The sequence below is a fragment of the Hypomesus transpacificus genome, chromosome 23, assembly GCF_021917145.1.
Source record: "Hypomesus transpacificus isolate Combined female chromosome 23, fHypTra1, whole genome shotgun sequence".
NCBI lineage: Eukaryota > Metazoa > Chordata > Actinopteri > Osmeriformes > Osmeridae > Hypomesus > Hypomesus transpacificus.
The window spans coordinates 415,126-436,289 of record NC_061082.1 but is presented as its reverse complement, the minus strand read 5'-3'; the positions used below and the strand labels follow the sequence as shown (position 1 = coordinate 436,289).

Below are 21,164 nucleotides of genomic sequence, written 5' to 3'. Positions count from 1 at the left end.
AGGGTTGTGAGCTGGGGGCTGGGACATGCCAAACCTGATTGGCAGTGCATAAGAAGGTAATTAGGAGCATTACCTCTCGTTTCCACACGGCAGGAGATGGGGAGGATATCCAGGCTCAGTACCGACTGGAGACATGCTGGGACTGTTTCTCAGCTACAAGAAGTGTCATCAACAGGAGACTGCAGATACGTGTCATCAACAGGAGACTGCAGACACGTGTCATCAACAGGAGACTGCAGATACGTGTCATCAACAAGAGACTGCAGACTGGGGGATGTGGAGGCGTATTTGAACGCCTGTGAGAATACTCCCCCTTCTCTCCTCTCTGTCTTTGTGGGAGCTGATTGGTCATGGTGCGACAATCTTACCTCTACATCTCACTATTTTGAGCTTATAGCTAGACAAGGAGTATTACGGAAGCAGTTAAATGTGCAGTGCTTCCTGTTTGAAGATCCATAACGAATCAACAGATACCTCTGTTTCCTCGCTGGATACATCATGATGTCATAGACAAATAAACGCAGCATTTTCAGAACATCAACCCTGCTAGAATCCAGTTGCCACCACAGCCCATGCAGACAACATGTGTGAAGTGGTTGAGATGAAAATATCTCTGTGATTGTGGGAGCAAGATGAGGCGTCAGATGTGTCCTCCACTGTAGCATGTGTGACGGAGAAGATCTGAGGCAGATAGCAGGCACCACCTGTAGCTTTCTGGTGTTTCAGGCTAACCTTAACCCTGAAGCTGCACCTTCCAGGATCAAATCAAATCAAATCAAATTTATTTGTATAGCCCTTTTTACACGCAAGCATGTCACAGAGGGCTTCACATGCGCCCATAGAACTGCCCCTCAACCAACCTAAACCCTCAAGGAAGACAAGGAAAAACTCCCAGAAAAACTCCCACCGGGAGAAAAAATGGAAGAAACCTTGGGAGGAGCAATTCAGAGAGGGATCCCCTCCTCCAGAGACGGTTGGTAAGAGAGAGGAGCAGAACACAAGCTAAACATAGTCATACAGTGTCAATGGGTTTTGAAACACCAAAATCCATTGTTCGGCTTTATAGACGTTGGATGGGACCGGGAAACTCGCTGTTGGCCGTCATGGAGACTGGATTCCGGGTGACGACCTGGTTCAGCGTTGGCAGACCGACGACCAAGCAGGTCCTGACAGCTCAAACCCCCCACACCACAGGGAATGTGTGGGGGGGGGACAGAGAGGAGAGCAGGGATTAGAGAATGCCAGGAGCAGCTAACAGTTACAGTCAAAATAGAATGAGATCCCCACCGGTCAAGTGTGGACTAGTGCAGCAAAGCAGGAGAGACTCTAAAGAGTTCAAGTTTCACCTCCCACAAATCGGACACCAGTCATTTCATTTTTTGAAGCAGAAAGTTGAGTTGGTTTCACACCGAATTCAAACCACACACACAAACCATCCAACCACACACACAAACCACCACAATCAAGTTTGTGAATTAGTAGGCCTACTTTTTGGTAGTAATGAAAACACAAACTAGTTTAGATACAACTGATTGAAAGACAGAGACCTTAGTTCAAATAAAATATGACTTCATCTATATTATAATGAAGAGAAACACAGCGTCTAGGACCTGCGTTCAGCTGAACTACGGTGCGGCGTAGAGAAGAGCCAAACCAACATGGCTCCCGTCCAAATGGAACCAAAAAATGAATAGTCCTTTGGATGAAAGAAGCAACAATCCTCTAAAAGATTTAGAGAATGGATTTCACATTTGGAAATGAAAAATGAGTCATAGCAGCAACGTTATAGCTGGGTAGTTAATTGGAAGAGAATTGCGCTTTAGAAATAGCCCAACAATCTCACTCTAACCGACAGTATTATAGATTTATGTGTGTCCTTTCTGGACAGTGATGTATATTTACTACCCTCTCTGTAAATACACCAATATTTACAGATTTTTCTATGTGTGAATGTTTCGGGAATAAAGGTTGTTTGTTAACCTTGGGACAGCAGTGAATTGCTATTGATTTAATTCTAATTTAATTCACCTCAATTTGCTGTTAAAGCCCAGCTTTTTCCCTCCAGCAGGAGCTAAGACATATTGGCTGTTGAAGCATGTGCTCTGAGCACAATAACTGTGACCCCTGATGCTATAATTACCCTTGGAGTGGACGAGCTGAGTTCAGCTGGATGTTACTGCGCTCCAACTTAAACAAACTAGATGTCCAGTCATGTATACTCTTGAGGAGATGACTTGTTTTAAACCGGAACCTTGTGATCCATAACAATATACCACAAAATATACCACAAATTTCCTTTTGAGAGTGTTGTAGCGGGGTAGCACATTTAAGATTAGCAATACTTAATTTATAATAAAGTATAGTAGTTCTTGGGGGCACCACCTCTTATTTGTGAAAGGGACAGAGGAAACCTTATTTAATGATAGCACTCGTAATCCTCAGTCTAATCTTAAGTAGTGAATTCTATGAAAGTAGAGCAGATCAGATAACGTGAGGGACAACGCGAGTATTATAAACAATAATTTATTTAAGAAAATGTAATTATGATAAACAAATACTACAGAAGTTATAGGTTAGTTGAGAGTGAGTTGAGTTGAACAGTATACAGTAGGTCCTAAACTATGATGAGAGCGGAATATAAGATGGTGGGTTGAGAGCGCGTGGGGAGGGGAAGAGAGAGAGAGAGATAGGCTTTTGGAGAACAATGGAGGGAGTCTATGTTAACTAAACCTAATGAAAGCTAGGTTAAATCATTTGCAAACTAAAATCAAACGTAACAAATTAAATCACAATATGCCAATGTTCACAAGTAAGAAATGTAGCAATATCGCATTTACTGTTGTCAGTTCGAAGAAGAAGAATCAAAGTTCTGTTCGTCGTTGTCAAACGGTTAGAGCAAAGGAATCTTTCGTTAAAGTTCCTGGTGGTCCAGTGAGTTGCTGATCGAGAAGGATACGTCAGATGTGTCGTGAACATATCAGGTGAATCCTTGCGAAAAAGCCAGGTTTGCTTGTGCCTTGGGGTTTATAATCCCTGCGAAAAGGGGGGTATCCCTTTGGAGGTGAACTCTTTGATTGGTCAGTTACACCCACCTGGGCGTCCATCCTGAGATTGACGTATGGGTGTGAAGTGGTTGATAACCTTTCAGAGTTCAGCTATTTAAAATGTCCATGTATTGCTTATACTTCAAAATATGACAATACAGCTTGTGGAAGCCATAAGCATTAGCAGTGACTGGAGCTGAATGGAACAGAAAGGATTAGCGGTGGTCAGGCAAATGTCAGCGGCCAACACTGCAGTTCACAAGACTGTATTCTTTCGACTAAACCATTTCTCAAAAAAAAGTCATTGTTTAATTAAATGGCTCAGATGATTCTGTGTGTGTGTGTAGGGGGGTGTTTGTAGGTCTGTGTGTGTGTGGGGGGGGTAGGTCTGTAGGGTTAGGTCTGTAGGGTTAGGTCTGTAGGGATAGGTCTGTAGGGATAGGTCTGTAGGGATAGATCTGTAGGGTTAGGTCTGTAGGGATAGGTCTGTAGGGATAGGTCTGTAGGGATAGGTCTGTAGGGTTAAATCTGTAGGGTTAGGTCTGTAGGGATAGGTCTGTAGGGATAGGTCTGTAGGGATAGGTCTGTAGGGTTAAATCTGTAGGGTTAGGTCTGTAGGGTTAGGTCTGTAGGGATAGGTCTGTAGGGATAGGTCTGTAGGGTTAGGTCTGTAGGGATAGGTCTGTAGGGATAGGTCTGTAGGGATAGGTCTGTAGGGTTAGGTCTGTAGGGATAGGTCTGTAGTGGCTCCTGAATGGCCAGGCAGAGAGCGCCGGCAGGATTGTTATCAGCAAAGGAGCCGTTCATATCATCGCTGTATGCAGAGCAACACTAAACATCCCTTGTATTACATTTAACCTCAGTGTTCGTAATGGTGGACTCTGGGGCTTGTAGTTAGTGTGGGAGTGTCTGGGGGGGGGCCTGGGGGGGAGGGGGCAGGGGGGCTGACGACCCTGTTGGGTGATGATCATGTTCTTATTGTGTTGAAAACAGCATCCATCTCATGGTCTATTCCTCAGACATTACTGTTAACATCTAACAGGCTCCTTTAGGATACTGTTCTGATGTGTTAGGGTGAGGTTAGGCTTGTTCATTCTGAACTGGGTTTAGGGTGACGGTTAGGCTTGTTCATTCTGAACTGGGTTTAGGGTGACGGTTAGGCTTGTTCATTCTGAACTGGGTTTAGGGTGACGGTTAGGCTTGTTCATTCTGAACTGGGTTTAGGGTGAGGTTAGGCTTGGCCGACGTTGCTTCCAGTCAGAACGCCCCAGCCTCAGCGCTGGCTTCAGTCACATTCAAGGTGTTCAGTTTCCTGCAGGTGTGATAAGGAAGAGAGAAGCCCTGTTGCCATGGCACCACCAGGTCACTGTACATCCCCTCAGGTGCCCCACCCTCATAACAACACCTGAAGTAACCTAGCAACCACATTAACTTCCTAAGAACATTAGTCTCATTAAATTCTGAATAATTCTTTTCATCTCCCAGAGAGAGAGAGGCTGCAATCACAAAGACATGAGGCAGGTAATTATGATCCTGTAGAGGTGAGGGTTACCGGTAGAGTTGCTGCCTAGATAAGAAAAGGTTGACAGACTGTATACATGTACTTTTCAAAATTGTTTACTTTCACCTTGTACGGTAAACCCAGCAACATTATCCAGCCCATAATACTCATTTTAGACACGTTTCACCCAAAACCTTATCAAATCTGGGAAGTTCAAATGTTGAAATATCACCAATGAGAACCGGTCAGTGTGTGTGTACATGTGTGTGAGACAGAAAGCTCTGGAGACCAGGATGTAAAGCCACCAGTCACATGAGCAGCCTTGTGTTGTCAGAGTGGCGTCCCCATGCACTGACAGGGTTTAATATGACTTATTAATGTGGGAACTCCAACACTTTAATAAAATGGCTTTATTAATACTGGCAAAGGACATGATTAAAATAGCTTGTATTAAAACCCAGTGTCTATATGCAGAGGACATGGTGGGGTGTGATGGGAGTTTAACTGAATTATTTTGTCATTTACATAAACTCAGATCTCCCACTCTCGGTGTGTGTGTGTGTGTGTGATGACCACACTATGCATCATGCTTCATATGCTTAGAGATGGAATTAGAACACAATGCCTCTGGATGACTGTACGTATGAGGCTCTGTGTGCATGCTGTGTGTGTGTGTGTCAGTGGGAACTTTAGCTGGTTGCGTATTCATCTTGTATGTGTGTGGGTAGTGTGTGTGTGGGTAGTGTGTGTGTGTGTGGGCGGTGTAAGCTGGGAACATGACCGAGCAGGGGTCAGATCAGCCCTGATCCTTGAGGTGTGAGAGAAGGTTCCTTCGGCTGTGAAATAGCCTTTTCTACCGCCTGTCAGCCAAGCTACAGTCCACATGTACACAAACAGAGACCATTCTGCCAAATTAAGACAAGTAACGACCTCTTCAGTAGCATCCCACCTCTCCCCTCCCTCCCCCTCTCTCATTCCCTGCTTGGAGATTTATTTCCTGTCCTCATCTTTGTGAGGGTGAGGGTGGTCAGCAGTAGAGGCGTGGTGCCACCGAGGGACTGGGTGAGGCTGGGCTGGGTGAGGCTGGGCTGGGTGAGGCTGGACTGGGGGAGGCTGGACTGGGGGAGGCTGGATGAGGCTGGATTGAGAGAGGCTGGGCTGGGTGAGGCTAGGCTGAGTGAGGCTGGATTGGGAGAGGCTGGGTGAGGCTGGATTGAGAGAGGCTGGACTGGGGAGGCTGGGCTGAGTGAGGCTGGATTGAGAGAGGCTGGATTGAGAGAGGCTGAACTGGGGGAGACTGGGCTGGGTGAGGCTGGGCTGAGAGAGGCTGGACTGGGAGAGGCTGGGGGAGGCAGGATGAGGCTGGGGTTCCTTTGCCATCATGTTAGTGATGTTAAGGAATTCTTAAGATTTTTTGGGGGTAGTTTAATTTGGCAGTTTTCCATTCTCATTCCTCATACCGATCACATACTTCAGTTCCCAGCTCACAAACAGAAGCAGAAATACATCAAAGTCTGTCAAGAATAACTAATATCTGTTCAGATGCTTTCTCTGCACACTCCTGCAGAATGCAGATATGAATATGTACGGCTTCTGAGATCATGCAGGAGAGACTCTTCACTTTGACAACACCGTTTTTTTACCCGGCAACAAGCCAACAGTGAGGAGACGGCTCTCGTCTCCCTACACAAAAAAACATTCAATTACAGTACTTTTTCTGTCAATTATACGTGTTTTTTTCTGTATTTCTGAATGACAGGAAATACAGATAGAAAGACAATGCCAAAATGTCAATTTATATATTTACATTAAAATTACAGCAAAATGTTGTTACTTAAAAATACACAAAACCTTTTTTTTTTTTTTTTTTTTTTTACAAATATTAATAACATTGTCACCAAAATGTTCTGTTTAAACACAGAATTCGACTTCATTTAGCTATTTTAACAATTATTTTGCTTATATTTACTTTCATCCCATGGACAAATAACTTAATAACATAATTTTTGGTTTAGACATTGAACCTTGAATTGTGAACTGAGCTCAGGTAGTTGACGTCATGCAATCCCAGTATGCACCAGTCAATATTAAAGACTACAAAACCCTGCAAAAGCTTTTTTGGGGCTATCTCGTTGTTTATGATCATTGACCAATGCACTTTTAGTAAAGCTCTCCCTTGGAAGTCGCTTTGGATAAAAGCATCTGCTAAATGAATAAATGTAAAGACTCCTGAGGAGGACAAAGGAAAGTTGATTAGATATTTGTGTAGCGGCAACGCTCCTGTTACCCAGAACCCCCCCCCCCCCCCCCCCCCCCCCCCCCCCCCCCAGGCAAGCTGAAAAGCTACAAAGTTAAAGGTTTAAGCTTAGTTAGATAAGCATTGTTTGGAGTTTTTTTGTTGTGTTCGTTCTGTTTTGATGTGTAATGTTATGGTCTAGAGTTTGAATACATCAAGTGTTCACCCTGAATGTAAATGTTGTCCAGTTAGATCTAGATCTACCCTGTCTTACAAAACCTACGCATGGCGAGCAATATTACTCTCCAGTTTGTACAGCTAGCTGGCGCTTCAGTTGTAAATATCTGGATACTGCTTACGCATCTGGATGCTGTATGTTGTGCACACAACTTGATTGAACATGGTTATTCTACTGTAATTGAATGGGTATTTTTCTGGCGTCCCAGCTGCCAGATTGTTCCTTTTTTTTCTTTTTACATTTTTACAGTGTAGTCCTCCCCCCCCTGCACCCATCAATAAGCCCCCTGTCTCTCACTGGGGGAGACGTGAGGAGAGCTGGGGGAGACAGGAGGAGAGCTGGGGGAGACAGGAGGAGAGCTGAGGGGGAGACAGGAGGAGAGCTGAGGGGGGACAGGAGGAGAGCTGAGGGAGACGGGAGGAAAGCTGAGGGGGAGACGGGAGGAGAGCTGAAGGGGAGACAGGAGGAGAGCTGAGGGGGGACAGGAGGAGAGCTGAGGGAGACGGGAGGAAAGCTGAGGGGGAGACGGGAGGAGAGCTGGGGGAGACAGGAGGAGAGCTGAGGGGGAGACAGGAGGAGAGCTGAGGGGGGACAGGAGGAGAGCTGAGGGAGACGGGAGGAGAGCTGAGGGGGAGACGGGAGGAGAGCTAGGGGAGACAGGAGGAGAGCTGAGGGAGACAGGAGGAGAGCTGAGGGAGACAGGAGGAGAGCTGGGGGAGACGGGAGGAGAGCTGAGGGAGACAGGAGGACAGCTGAGGGGGAGACAGGAGGAGAGCTGAGGGAGACGGGAGGAGAGCTGAGGGGGAGACTGGAGGAGAGCTGGGGGAGACGGGAGGAGAGCTGAGGGGGAGACAGGAGGAGAGCTGAGGGGGGACAGGAGGAGAGCTGAGGGAGACGGGAGGAGAGCTGAGGGGGAGACGGGAGGAGAGCTAGGGGAGACAGGAGGAGAGCTGAGGGAGACAGGAGGAGAGCTGAGGGAGACAGGAGGACAGCTGAGGGGGGACAGGAGGAGAGCTGAGGGGGAGACGGGAGGAGAGCTGAGGGGGAGACTGGAGGAGAGCTGGGGGAGACGGGAGGAGAGCTGAGGGAGACGGGAGGAGAGCTGAGGGAGACAGGAGGACAGCTGAGGGGGAAACAGGAGGAGAGCTGGGGGGGGAGACAGGAGGAGAGCTGAGGGAGACAGGAGGAGAGCTGGGGGGAGACAGGAGGAGAGCTGGGGGAGACAGGAGGAGAGCTGAGGGGGAGACAGGAGGAGAGCTGAGGGGGGACAGGAGGAGAGCTGAGGGAGACGGGAGGAGAGCTGAGGGGGAGACGGGAGGAGAGCTAGGGGAGACAGGAGGAGAGCTGAGGGAGACAGGAGGAGAGCTGGGGGAGACGGGAAGAGAGCTGAGGGAGACAGGAGGACAGCTGAGGGGGAGACAGGAGGAGAGCTGAGGGAGACGGGAGGAGAGCTGAGGGGGAGACTGGAGGAGAGCTGGGGGAGACGGGAGGAGAGCTGAGGGGGAGACAGGAGGAGAGCTGAGGGGGGACAGGAGGAGAGCTGAGGGAGACGGGAGGAGAGCTGAGGGGGAGACGGGAGGAGAGCTAGGGGAGACAGGAGGAGAGCTGAGGGAGACAGGAGGAGAGCTGAGGGAGACAGGAGGACAGCTGAGGGGGGACAGGAGGAGAGCTGAGGGGGAGACGGGAGGAGAGCTGAGGGGGAGACTGGAGGAGAGCTGGGGGAGACGGGAGGAGAGCTGAGGGAGACGGGAGGAGAGCTGAGGGAGACGGGAGGAGAGCTGAGGGAGACAGGAGGACAGCTGAGGGGGAAACAGGAGGAGAGCTGGGGGGAGACAGGAGGAGAGCTGAGGGAGACAGGAGGAGAGCTGGGGGGAGACAGGAGGAGAGCTGGGGGAGACAGGAGGACAGCTGGGGGAGACAGGAGGAAAGCTGGGGGGAGACAGGAGGAGAGCTGGGGGAGACAGGAGGAGAGCTGGGGGGAGACAGGAGGACAGCTGAGGGAGACAGGAGGAGAGCTGAGGGGGAGACGGGAGGAGAGCTGGGGGAAACGGGAGGAGAGCTGGGGGAGACAGGAGGAGAGCTGAGGGGGATACAGGAGGAGAGCTGAGGGAGACAGGAGGAGAGCTGGGGGAGACAGGAGGAGAGCTGAGGGAGACAGGAGGAGAGCTGAGGGAGACAGGAGGAGAGCTGAGGGGGAGACATGGGGAGAGCTGGGGGAGACAAGAGGACAGCTGGGGGAGACAGGAGGAGAGCTGAGGGGAGACAGGAGGACAGCTGAGGGAGACAGGAGGAGAGGTAGGGGGAGACAGGAGGAGAGCTGAGGGGGAGACTGGAGGAGAGCTGGGGGAGACGGGAGGAGAGCTGAGGGGGAGACAGGAGGAGAGCTGAGGGGGGACAGGAGGAGAGCTGAGGGAGACGGGAGGAGAGCTGAGGGGGAGACGGGAGGAGAGCTAGGGGAGACAGGAGGAGAGCTGAGGGAGACAGGAGGAGAGCTGAGGGAGACAGGAGGACAGCTGAGGGGGGACAGGAGGAGAGCTGAGGGGGAGACGGGAGGAGAGCTGAGGGGGAGACTGGAGGAGAGCTGGGGGAGACGGGAGGAGAGCTGAGGGAGACGGGAGGAGAGCTGAGGGAGACGGGAGGAGAGCTGAGGGAGACAGGAGGACAGCTGAGGGGGAAACAGGAGGAGAGCTGGGGGGAGACAGGAGGAGAGCTGAGGGAGACAGGAGGAGAGCTGGGGGGAGACAGGAGGACAGCTGGGGGAGACAGGAGGAGAGCTGGGGGGAGACAGGAGGAGAGCTGGGGGAGACAGGAGGAGAGCTGGGGGGAGACAGGAGGACAGCTGAGGGAGACAGGAGGAGAGCTGAGGGGGAGACGGGAGGAGAGCTGGGGGAAACGGGAGGAGAGCTGGGGGAGACAGGAGGAGAGCTGAGGGGGATACAGGAGGAGAGCTGAGGGAGACAGGAGGAGAGCTGGGGGAGACAGGAGGAGAGCTGAGGGAGACAGGAGGAGAGCTGAGGGAGACAGGAGGAGAGCTGAGGGGGAGACATGGGGAGAGCTGGGGGAGACAAGAGGACAGCTGGGGGAGACAGGAGGAGAGCTGAGGGGAGACAGGAGGACAGCTGAGGGAGACAGGAGGAGAGGTAGGGGGAGACAGGAGGAGAGCTGAGGGGGAGACAGGAGGAGAGCTGAGGGAGAGCAACAGTGGAGGATGGCTATTGTAGTTTCTCTTTGGGTTACGAAGAGGAAAAGAGCTACATTGTATATACATGTGGTTGTAGTTTCCTATCAGAAACATCATCTGAAAACAAGAGACTGCTGAGTTCAAGACTGATATCAGCAGAACACACCACCGCAGGCCCCAGATCAGTTTGGTTCAGACACAGAGTCCAGATCAGTTTGGTTCAGACACAGAGTCCAGATCAGTTTCCACAACTGACTCTAGACCAGCTGTTATGGTCAGCCTCCTACACTGTGCTATTTATACCCAGAGTCCTTCACAGGCGTGTCACATGATGCAGCAACATGCTGAGGTCGACATCAGTCACAGCTGCTGCATGGCTGGGTGTTTATGGGAGGGAGGTGCAACTAGGGGAGGGGAGGGCAGGGGAGGGGAGGGGAGGGGAGGGGAGGGGAGGGGAGGGGAGGGGAGGGGAGGGGAGGGCCTCAGCAACAGAGCTGTCTCCATTGCCCCTGCATGCTGCCCCTGCCTCTGACTCACTCTCAATCTCTACCACCTATATCAGGAGACATGGAGATGCATTGAGCATTCTTTCATATTAATAATTGAAATAAGCTTAATGTAAATTTGTTCATATGAAGATTTCTGAGATGTAAATTATGTTATCAGCATATCAAATTCACAATTGTTATAGGTTTAGTAGCCTAATAATCATGTAGGCTACATAAAAAAAAAATAGCATCTCACTATAGCATGACTGGACAGTTCAGAAACGGTCAAATGTTTTTTCAAACCTGTAGTCTTTTCCACAGATCATATCCTTAGGATGTAAGCTTTCAGAAAATACATGGTTTAGGTGGTTGAATCAGTTTCCCTAAATGGCACAGCCCAAAAATGTATCAGCCATATACTCCATTTACCAATACCGAATTTATTATGCATGGGCAGCATACTAATATGGAGAGAAGGACGTGTCTCTTGTCTCAATAGATAACATCCTGGGTGTATAAGCTTTCAGATGGTATGGTTTTAATGGTTGAATCAGTTTTGCCTTCATGTTACAGACTAACATGCGGCGATGAATTTTGGAAGACAATTCTGAATAAAGGGGGGGGTTTTCTTCTTTTTTTTGTCGTTAGAAAAACTAGCGTGTTAGCTAAAGTTAACTCCAGATTAGCTCACGGTTGTTATGGCAATAAAAAAAAAAACACCAGCAATTTCTTTTGTATCTACTTGGAAAAAACATCCTTGCTATCTCTTTCTGCCTGAAACAGACGCCTAGGTCTGAACACGGCCAAAAGCAGAACATATTTCAGACCCAGATTAAGAAATCAACAAATGCTGTTCCACTTGTAATGGGTAAATAAAGTATGGTATTGCCAAGTGCTAGATGTAGGTAAAAGCTTGCTTATGTAGCTAGCTATAATCATAATGTTTGCAAAAGGATCTTTGTGACTTAACTAATGCTATTATAGTCAGAGAATGTCTCATAAGGGTGCTTTGGCCACTGAAGGGAACACTTGGGCTATGACTTACTTTCCTTTTCCTCGAAAAAAACCTCCTTATGTCCATCTCGTATGTGGAACAGTCATTTCTAAAGTGCTACCAGCTACAAGCGCGATGCATCGATCAAAGAGTATGGGAGTTGAATCTGCGTGCGTGATGCTGTCAGTCTAGAAAACGCGGAGTGGAATTCTATTGCTATGGGTATTCTCCCTACTGATAAAGTGGAACGGATTTGATTGTGAAGCAATGGAAAGATTGCTGGACTAGTAGACCAGTCATGCACTGATATTTTGATCGCAAATGTGGGGGGGTCCAAACAACTTTTTTTTTAAGTGAGGGGGACATGACCCCCCCAAGTTACATTGCGGCGATGCCCATGCCTCTCCCTCTCCTGCTCCTCTCCCTGCTCCTCTCCCTGCACCTCTCCTTGCTCCTCTCCCTGCACCTCTCCTTGCTCCTCTCCCTGCTCCTGCTCCTCTCCTTGCTCCTCTCCTTGCTCCTCTCCCTGCTCCTCTCCCTGCTCCTCTCCCTGCTCCTCTCCCTGCTCCTCTCCCTGCTCCTGCTCCTCTCCTTGCTCCTCTCCCTGCACCTCTCCTTACTCCTCTCCCTTCTCCTCTCCCTGCTCCTCTCCCTGCACCTCTCCCTGCTCCTCTCCCTGCTCCTCTCCCTGCTCCTCTCCCTGCACCTCTCCCTGCACCTCTCCCTTCCCTGCACCTCTCCCTGCTCCTGCTCCTCTCCCTGCTCCTCTCCCTGCTCCTCTCCCTGCACCTCTCCCTGCTCCTCTCCCTGCTCCTCTCCCTGCTCCTCTCCCTGCACCTCTCCCTGCACCTCTCCCTTCCCTGCACCTCTCCCTGCTCCTGCTCCTCTCCCTACTCCTCTCCCTGCTCCTGCACCTCTCCCTGCTCCTCTCCCTGCACCTCTCCCTGCTCCTCTCCCTGCTCCTCTCCCTGCTCCTCTCTCTGCTCCTCTCCCTGCTCCTGCACCTCTCCCTGCTCCTCTCCCTGCTCCTCTCTCTGCTCCTCTCCCTGCTCCTGCTCCTCTCCCTGCTCCTCTTCTTGCTCCTCTCTCTGCTCCTCTCCCTGCTCCTCTCTCTGCTCCTCTCCCTGCTCCTCTTCTTGCTCCTCTCTCTGCTCCTCTCCCTGCACCTCTCCCTGCTCCTCTCCCTGCTCCTCTCCCTGCTCCTCTCTCTGCTCCTGCACCTCTCCCTGCTCCTCTCCCTGCTCCTATCCCTGCTCCTGCACCTCTCCCTGCTCCTCTCCCTGCTGCTCTCCCTGCTCCTCTCCCTGCACCTCTCCCTGCCCTCATAAACCATCGGCCATTTTCTTCCACTAAGTAAGGAGCAGGCGGTAATTATAGTTGTAGCCGTGTTAAACACCCTTGCTCCTACGGCCGGCGGCCGAATGTTTCCCTCCTGCCAGGCAGTGCTAAGAACAGGACGTGGGGTTCTGAGATGTGCTAAGAATAGAACAAATACATGTGCATACATACACATTCATCAGTCAGACATACACACACATTCATCTGTCAAACATACACACACATTCATCTGTCAGACAAACACACACATTCATAAATACACACAAATGCACACAAACGCACCGCCACACATTGACACATATTGTAACTGAGCTCTCACAACAATGTGCCCTTCTAGAGGTAGCACTGCCAGCTAACAAGCTAGCACACTCCCACACACACCTGGGCTCACCTACACATTCAAACACTCTCTCAAACACACACACAACCCAACATTCAGTCATAGCAACTCCACACTGTCAACACACACATACACAAAGGCTCATTATTTAATTGTTTAACTTACATTGAAGCACTCATCTCCACATTTGAACAAACACATTTGTCTGCAAAGCATTGTTTGCACGTCACTGAGGGGTGTCTGGGTTCTTCCCAGACAGAGGCAGGAGACAGCAGAGATCGAGACAGAGGCAGGAGACAGCAGAGATCGAGACAGAGGCAGGAGACAGCAGAGATAGAGACAGAGGCAGGAGACAGCAGAGATAGAGACAGAGGCAGAAGACAGCAGAGATCGAGACAGAGGCAGGAGACAGCAGAGATAGAGACAGAGGCAGGAGACAGCAGAGATAGAGACAGAGGCAGGAGACAGCAGAGATAGAGAAGACAAACAGCAAAGCGGGAGATGAAGTGATAGTCAGACAGACGTTCTGCTAGTGGGTTGTGAGTCAGAATGTTAACGAGGCATCAGCAGATACGAGGGGTGGGAAGGTGTGACCCAGACTGCTGAGGGGTGGGAAGGTGTGACCGGAGGAGAAACTCAAGTCCCAGACTGCTACGCCTCCTCATGCTGAGTTACACTCAGTCCTGCTTCCTGAAGCACAACCACAGGCCTCCTGGCCACAACCTGCTGTGCTCAAGCAGCCTGTTTGCTGTTTAAAATAGTGTGTTAAGAAGTTGATCATTTCTGGTACAGTAAAACCTTGCATGAAATTGTCAATTAATGGATAGCTACTGTGTGTAGTCATATTGCTAAGTGTGTTTCCTCAAGAACACTATGCATGTGCTGTGTGTAAGGTGAACACACTACCCAACAGCACAGCAAGGTTATGTATTGGGGGAGTCAGGTGGCTGAGCGGTTAAGGAATCGGTTTAGTAATCAGAAGGTTGCCGGTACGATTCTTGGCTATGCAAAATTATGTTGTGTCCTTGGGCAAGACACTTAACCCTACTTGCCTCAGGGGGAATGTCCTTGTACTTACTGTAAGTCTCTCTGGATAAGAGCTTCTGCTAAATGTAAATATATTTCTCAAATATCCATGTTACGCTTGTTTTCACTTGGAAGACCCTTGTATGTACTCTCCTGTTCCTGCCCATGCTCGAGTGATGCAGGAAACTGGCCAGAGCAGGAATATATAGAAACAACACTATCTCACACACTCCAGGAGTCTGAGGAAATATACACCTGACTGTCTCTGACCCCAGTGTGAGAGCTTGCTCTAACACGATAGGTTTGCCTGAACCTCTTATATTTGTAGATCTTTTAGGTATAGAACCATATTGTTGACAGCTATATACTTATGATAAACCTACAATACCCGGTATGTGCAATTCCTATTTAGCATAGTTCTGACCAAATCATACTTGTGTTGATAGAGTATGAATTTGAGTGTATACGTGTGTGACAGAATGAGCATTTGGCTCCAGTAGAGCATCAATCAAAACAAATGGTGAAAATTAAAGAAAAAAAATGGCACCCCTTGAGGCTGCTCTGACTGCACTGAGGTACAGAGGCCACATGAAAATGAGCTCCAGGAAAAGAAAGAACAGCATTCATAAGTCATAAAGTCTTGATTTATTTGACAAAAGTGCAAGGAGTGAACAAGCATGATCCACAAGGGCTTGTGGAAAAGCATCAAATAACCAGTCAGAGCGCCTTGGGAGCTCTGCTCTCTGCTATCAGCTCTTCCACAAGCGCAGCGCCTGCTTGAAACTCTCTGAGACACCAAGTGTTCTCTGTCCCAGTCCATCCAGAATCCTCAGGGACCTAACATTACAGAGCTATCAGCAGGGCTGCAGACGTGAGGCTGCAGACACTGGCCTGGCCAGCCTCTCCTCCTCCCTTCAGCTCCTCTTCTCCTCTGGCTCTCTCTTCTCTTCCATCCCTCCCTCTTCCTCATTCTACAGTGTTGTCTGTGCCCCCTGGGACTGCTATAGTTCCTCCTCCTCCTCCACCTCATGTTCTCTTGTTCTCTTGTTTTGCAGATGTAAGGAGGGTTACCACGGCCTTCGCTGTGACCAGTTTGTGCCCAAGACAGACGCCATCTTATCTGACCCGGGTATGTTTCCTGGCTCTCGATATTGATCTGCTAGAAAACAGAAAAACAAAGAATGCTCTGTGTTGGGTGCCTGGGAGCAGCTCTCCTCTAACTGGTCGAGATAAAGTACACACTTATCGAGCTTCACAGGCCCTGCAGCCAAGCACAGAAAACCATCTAAACGAAATCCTCCTTTAATGACCTGGTCAGGAGAGAGAAAGTATCTTTGATTGAACTTTCTCTTGTTTATACTTATAGCTCTCGACCTGCCCTTGCAAGTTCACGAAATATTTCTTAAATCGACTGCAGATATTGTTTAAAATATATTTCAAATTGACACATTTTGGAGCAACACTTTGCTTGTTGGTAATGTATGAATGTACAGTGAATACTTACATTTTAAATATTGATTTCCACTGTCTCAACAATCAGCAATCAACTTGATGATTTCCTGTTGACTTCACATTGATTTCCATCTGTGCATCTTAAGCTAGTAGAGCTGTGATGTTTCTGTGATGTTTCTGTGATGTTTCTGTGATGTTTCTGCTTTGCTAACCTGAAATCAATATAGAGATAATTATCATGCTATTAGTGGAACCAGCCTTGTCAGAGGAAATCCCTCCCAGCCTTGCTGATTGCAGCTGAAAGACAGAGGTTGTCCATCAAGCTAGCAATTACCCCAGATTACATCTAGCACCCAGGCAGCATTTGAGTATACATATTCATCAAAGTTGCCTCTAACATTGTGGGGTAATTTTCTAATCAATATATTCCTGGAACAACTAAAACTGTAATAGAGAAACAATAATAGCTTATTTCCAAAGATAATAAACACAACTGACATCTCTTTCATTTTGTGGTGCTCAAACAGTATGCTCATGCAAGCTGAACTATTGTGTTTAAAGGTTTACTAAACATTGTCAGAGGAGACTTTTTTTTTTTTTTACTTTTACAAAAAATTACAACTGACCACACCCCCCCTCCCCCAACGCTTCCTGCTCACTGCAAACTGAACAGTGACAACTGCATTATAGCAGGCATATATTATTTCATACCTGCATACACACTCATAAACAATATAAGATGTCGGTAGTGTAGCAGTTGGTTTACCCACCAGACATCAAACCTAGCTTCAGCAGGATACGACCTATAGTGTTGATAATAAAACCCTTTCAAGGTCCTTGAACCCCACAACAGCTCACTGGACAAGTGACAAAAAACCTTGACACAGATTGTATAGGACCTGGAAAAAGAATTTGAAGACCTAAGCTTCTCCCTGGAGAGATGGGTTTCATGAATTGTCTCCGTTTTATAGAGTGACTTGGTTTTCCTTTACAGAGAGCCAGATGGAGGCCGTAACTCCTGCTCCCTGGGCTCACGGCACGGGCCCTGGGAGATGCTCCTAATGGCCTCCTGCAGCCTCTCGCTCTCAAAAACAACCGCTTTCATCATTCCTCCACTCTCTGATTCCCTGCAAGCTTCGCTTCATTAAGATTTGAACAGACCGATTGCTTTGTATTCCGACAGCGGTTTGGAGCTCACATGTGTGTGTGCTACACCCTGTTAGCATCACATGCATCGTTATCATCCAGCGTCCTCCCAGCGACGAGGTCTAAGTGAATGTTTGAATGACGTTCCCTGGGCTAGAGAGCTAGCTTGATAAATAGCATGAGATAACCAGTATCACTGATCCATACTGGGCTAGATAGCTATCTTGATAGCTAGCATGAGCATGAGGGTAGCACCTTGCACAGCCCAGTTCAATCAAGAATTAATCTCATGTTTCCTGTTGATATGTGATATTCCTTGTTATTCCTGCTCGGGGAGAGGGCTGTGTTCCCCTCCAGGTCCCTCCCATATAATCACACTGTTGTTAGTGCTATCTTCTGACGGCCTACACACAGATATCTGTAGAACACACAGAACTGCAGTACCCACTGCTGCTGTAGACCAGACACTATGACTGGAGAGGGCACTGAAGCCTATTTTGGTGTATGTTGATACAGAATAATCTGAAATTTACCCAGATTACTGTGGGGATTGTGGGATTATCCTGCTTTCAAAAGCAAATCATGTGACAAGTTACTGGAGCCTTCTGTGGAGTGGAACCCTTAGCTGTGGCTGCCCAGTATGCATGTGTTTGTGTGTTTATATGGGGGGGGGGGGGTGTGCGTGTGTTTGTTGTTTGTGTCTGTTTCCAGTGCATTTTCCACATACCCCTGGGTCGAATGAGGAAGGCTTTTTCAGACATCTTTATGCTCCAGACAATCATAAAACATCAACCTTCTTTCTCTGTTCCTCATCGACCGCCAAGCTAACCCCCGACCAATCAGGAGGCCCTTAAAACAGCAGTCCCATTCAGCGTTCCCTACACCTGGACTCTCCAGAACACACAGCCCTATCTGTAGACTCACAAAGACAGGGAGAGCGAGGGAAAGAGGGAGAGAGAGAGGGCGGGAGAGTGAAAGATAAGAATGAGATGAAGAAAGGAAAGGGAGGGAGGGAGGGAGGGAGGGAGGGAGGGAGGGAGGGAGGGAGGGAGGGAGGGAGGGAGGGAGGGAGGGAGGGAGGGAAAGCGAAAGGGGTAGAAAAGGAAAGAGAGAGGGAAACCACTGCCAATCCCACGGCCAAACACAGGGCACCCAAAGGAAGTGTGGGAGGTTGTGTGTGGGAGGTTGGTGTGAGGGAGTGTGTGAGGGAGGGTGTGGGAGCTAGGTAGGGGGAGGCTGGTAGGATAAGTTGGGTAGGAGGGAGGGCTGAGGGACTAGCCAGTAGCTAGCTAGCTGTTAGCCAGGCCAGCTATCTGAAGGGGAAAGTGAGTTCCTTAATTTGGTTATTCATCCAGGACGCATTAGGCCCTGGCCCAGTAACTAGCAGCGACAGAAGCAGTGATCGCCTCTACTCCCCTGCTCGCCCAGACTAAGGGGGATTAAGGATGTGATTCACTCCTGCTATTGTTCCCCCCCCAGATTTATTCCTAATCGTCCAGAACGAGCGCTGGGCTCAGGGTGGTATTCTCCATGGGAACTAGGCCTCACGGCCAGGGAAACGCCTCCCGACGGGGCAGTGAGACGGCAGAGATCTACTGCTTTATGGGCCTGCAGGCCTGCTAGTCAATGCCAGAGCCAGAGATCTACTGCTTTATGGGCCTGCAGGCCTGCTAGTCAATGCCAGAGCCAGAGATCTGCTGCTTTATGGGCCTGCAGGCCTGCTAGTCAATGCCAGAGCAGGGGATGTGTATCAGTGCTAAATGACATTACCTGTGCAGGCTACGCCGCTACAGCAGATGAATGTAGGCTGTTTGTTTGTGGCCAATCACAAAGAAGGCTTGAATGCTGTAGCCAATTACAAAAAAGGTTTGAATGCTGTAGCCAATTACAAAAAGAAGGTTTGAATGCTGTAGCCAATCACAAAAAAAGGTTTGAATGCTGTAACCAATCCAGAAAGGCTTGAATGCTGTAGCCAATCACAAAAAAGGTTTGAATGCTGTAGCCAATCATCAAAAAAGGTTTGAATGCTGTAGCCAATCATCAAAAAAGGTTTGAATGCTGTAGCCATCAAAGAGAAGGCTTGAGTGTGTAAAGTGGAGGCATCAGTAAGAGCTAAGCTCTCTGTCCCCTGGAGAGCTGCTGCTGCCAGCAGCCTGTCACAGCCTCAGCTGCCCAGCAGCCTCTCACTGCCTCAGCTGCCCAGCAGCCTCTCACAGCCTCAACTGCCCAGCAGCCTCTCACAGCCTCAGCTGCCCAGCAGCCTCTCACTGCCTCAGCTGCCCAGCAGCCTCTCACAGCCTCAGCTCCCCAACAGCCTCTCACAGCCTCAGCTGCCCAGCAGCCTCTCACAGCCTCAGCTGCCCAGCAGCCTCTCACAGCCTCAGCTCCCCAGGCCCAGCCCACCATCTCCTGATGCTCATTCAGATCCAAGATGGTAGTAGGCAGTATGGAGGTACCGTCAAGTAAGAGTGTGACACTGACTGATGTCCCTGTGCTGCAGTCATCAGCAGATGGTTCCCCTGTCTGACTGGGGCCTCTCCCTTCCTCTCCAAAGCTGCCCAACACATCATCTGTCACAGTCCTGGCAAGCTGCAGTCTATTTAAAACCCAGACCACCTCTGTCAGAAAAGCAATTAAGTGTGAGGGTTTCATTTTAATTTAAATGAGATTATATTACAGTGGCGTGAAAAAGGGGCACTGTCAGGATGAAAAGAACACGAGAGCTTCTCTTTATCTGTCTCCCCAGCTCGAGGATTGAGGAAGGGACTTTACTGCGCCGGGAAAGTATTGTGTGTCTGTGTGTGTGGCGAAGGGGCACTTTTTATTGCTGAATCATGGTGGTGCTGAAATCCATAGAAATCTAAATAATGTACTATCACTTGAACTAATTCTCCCTCTCCTTGTTTCTCACTCCCTTTCACCTTATCTCTCTTTCCCTCTCTCCCTCTCCCTCTCCCTCTCTCCTCTCACATGCCTCTGGTGTTGATGACGCAGTGGATGAACTGGGCATTGAGTTCATGGGTAAGACCTGTTTCCTTGCATAGATCTCTGCTACCCTGTCCCAAGCCGGCATGTAAAAACACAATCTGCTCCTCACCTTGGAAGAAATTAACGTGTGCCAGTCGCCATGGAAACACAGAGGTTGCAAAATTGATGTGTTTTTTTCTGCATGGAGACCTGCACTGTGAAGGACAAGGGAGAATAGGAAGGATGGAGTGATGAAGAGAGGAGGAGAGGTGTGGAGGAGAAGGGAAGACAGGAAGGATGGAGTGATGAAGAGAGGAGGAGAGGTGTGGAGGAGAAGGGAAGACAGGAAGGATGGAGTGATGAAGAGAGGAGGAGAGGTGTGGAGGAGAAGGGAAGACAGGAAGGATGGAGGGAGGAAGAGAGGAGGAGAGGTGTGGAGGAGAAGGGAAGACAGGAAGGATGGAGGGATGAAGAGAGGAGGAGAGGTGTGGAGGAGAAGGGAAGACAGGAAGGATGGAGGGATGAAGAGAGGAGGAGAGGTGTGGAGGAGAAGGGAAGACAGGAAGGATGGAGGGAGGAAGAGAGGAGCAGAGCTACGTCTGCAGTGAAACAGCCACATGTTGGTGGAAACAGATGTTCTGTCGGGGGGGTCTGACCCTAGAGAGAGTTCCTCCACATTCAAACTGTGGGCTGTTTTCACAACCAACAGCATGAATAGAAAAGATTTACATGTTTTCCAATTTGAACCCAGTCTGTAAACACACGCTCTTTGGCGGCACACTAACAAAGGTTGCTGTGGAGGGGAATCGATAGAATAACCTTCAGAATAAAAGTTCCAGGTACAACTTCACGTTCCATACATCCATTTTTCATCCAAAGAAAAGTTTTTAAGGTTGGAAACAAGTTATATACAGTGCCCTCCAAAAGTATTGGAACAGTGAGGCCAATTCCTTTATTTTTGCTGTAGACTGAAAACATTTGGGCTTGACATCAAACGATGAATGTGAAACCAGAGATCAACGTTTCAGCTTTCATTTCCAGGTATTTACATCAGGATCTGATGCACAAATTAGAAAATATCACCTTTTTGTTCGAACCCACCCATTTGTCACGTGAGCAAAAGTATTGGAACATGTGACTGACAGGTGTGTTTTGTTGCCCAGGTGTGTCCTATTACATACATTATTCAATCAATAAATACCACTGAATGTCT

General features: G+C 49.0%; 1 protein-coding gene across 1 annotated transcript in view; it reads left to right on the top strand.

Annotated features, from left to right (window-relative positions):
- Window positions 1-21,164, top strand: part of nrg3b (neuregulin 3b) — a 115,629-nt gene that overhangs the window by 81,646 nt on the left and 12,819 nt on the right. The window contains exons 3-4 of the mRNA XM_047047206.1: window positions 15,442-15,515; window positions 19,979-20,005. Of these exons, the coding sequence (XP_046903162.1) occupies window positions 15,442-15,515; window positions 19,979-20,005 (101 nt within the window). The remainder of the gene's footprint in view (window positions 1-15,441; window positions 15,516-19,978; window positions 20,006-21,164) is intronic.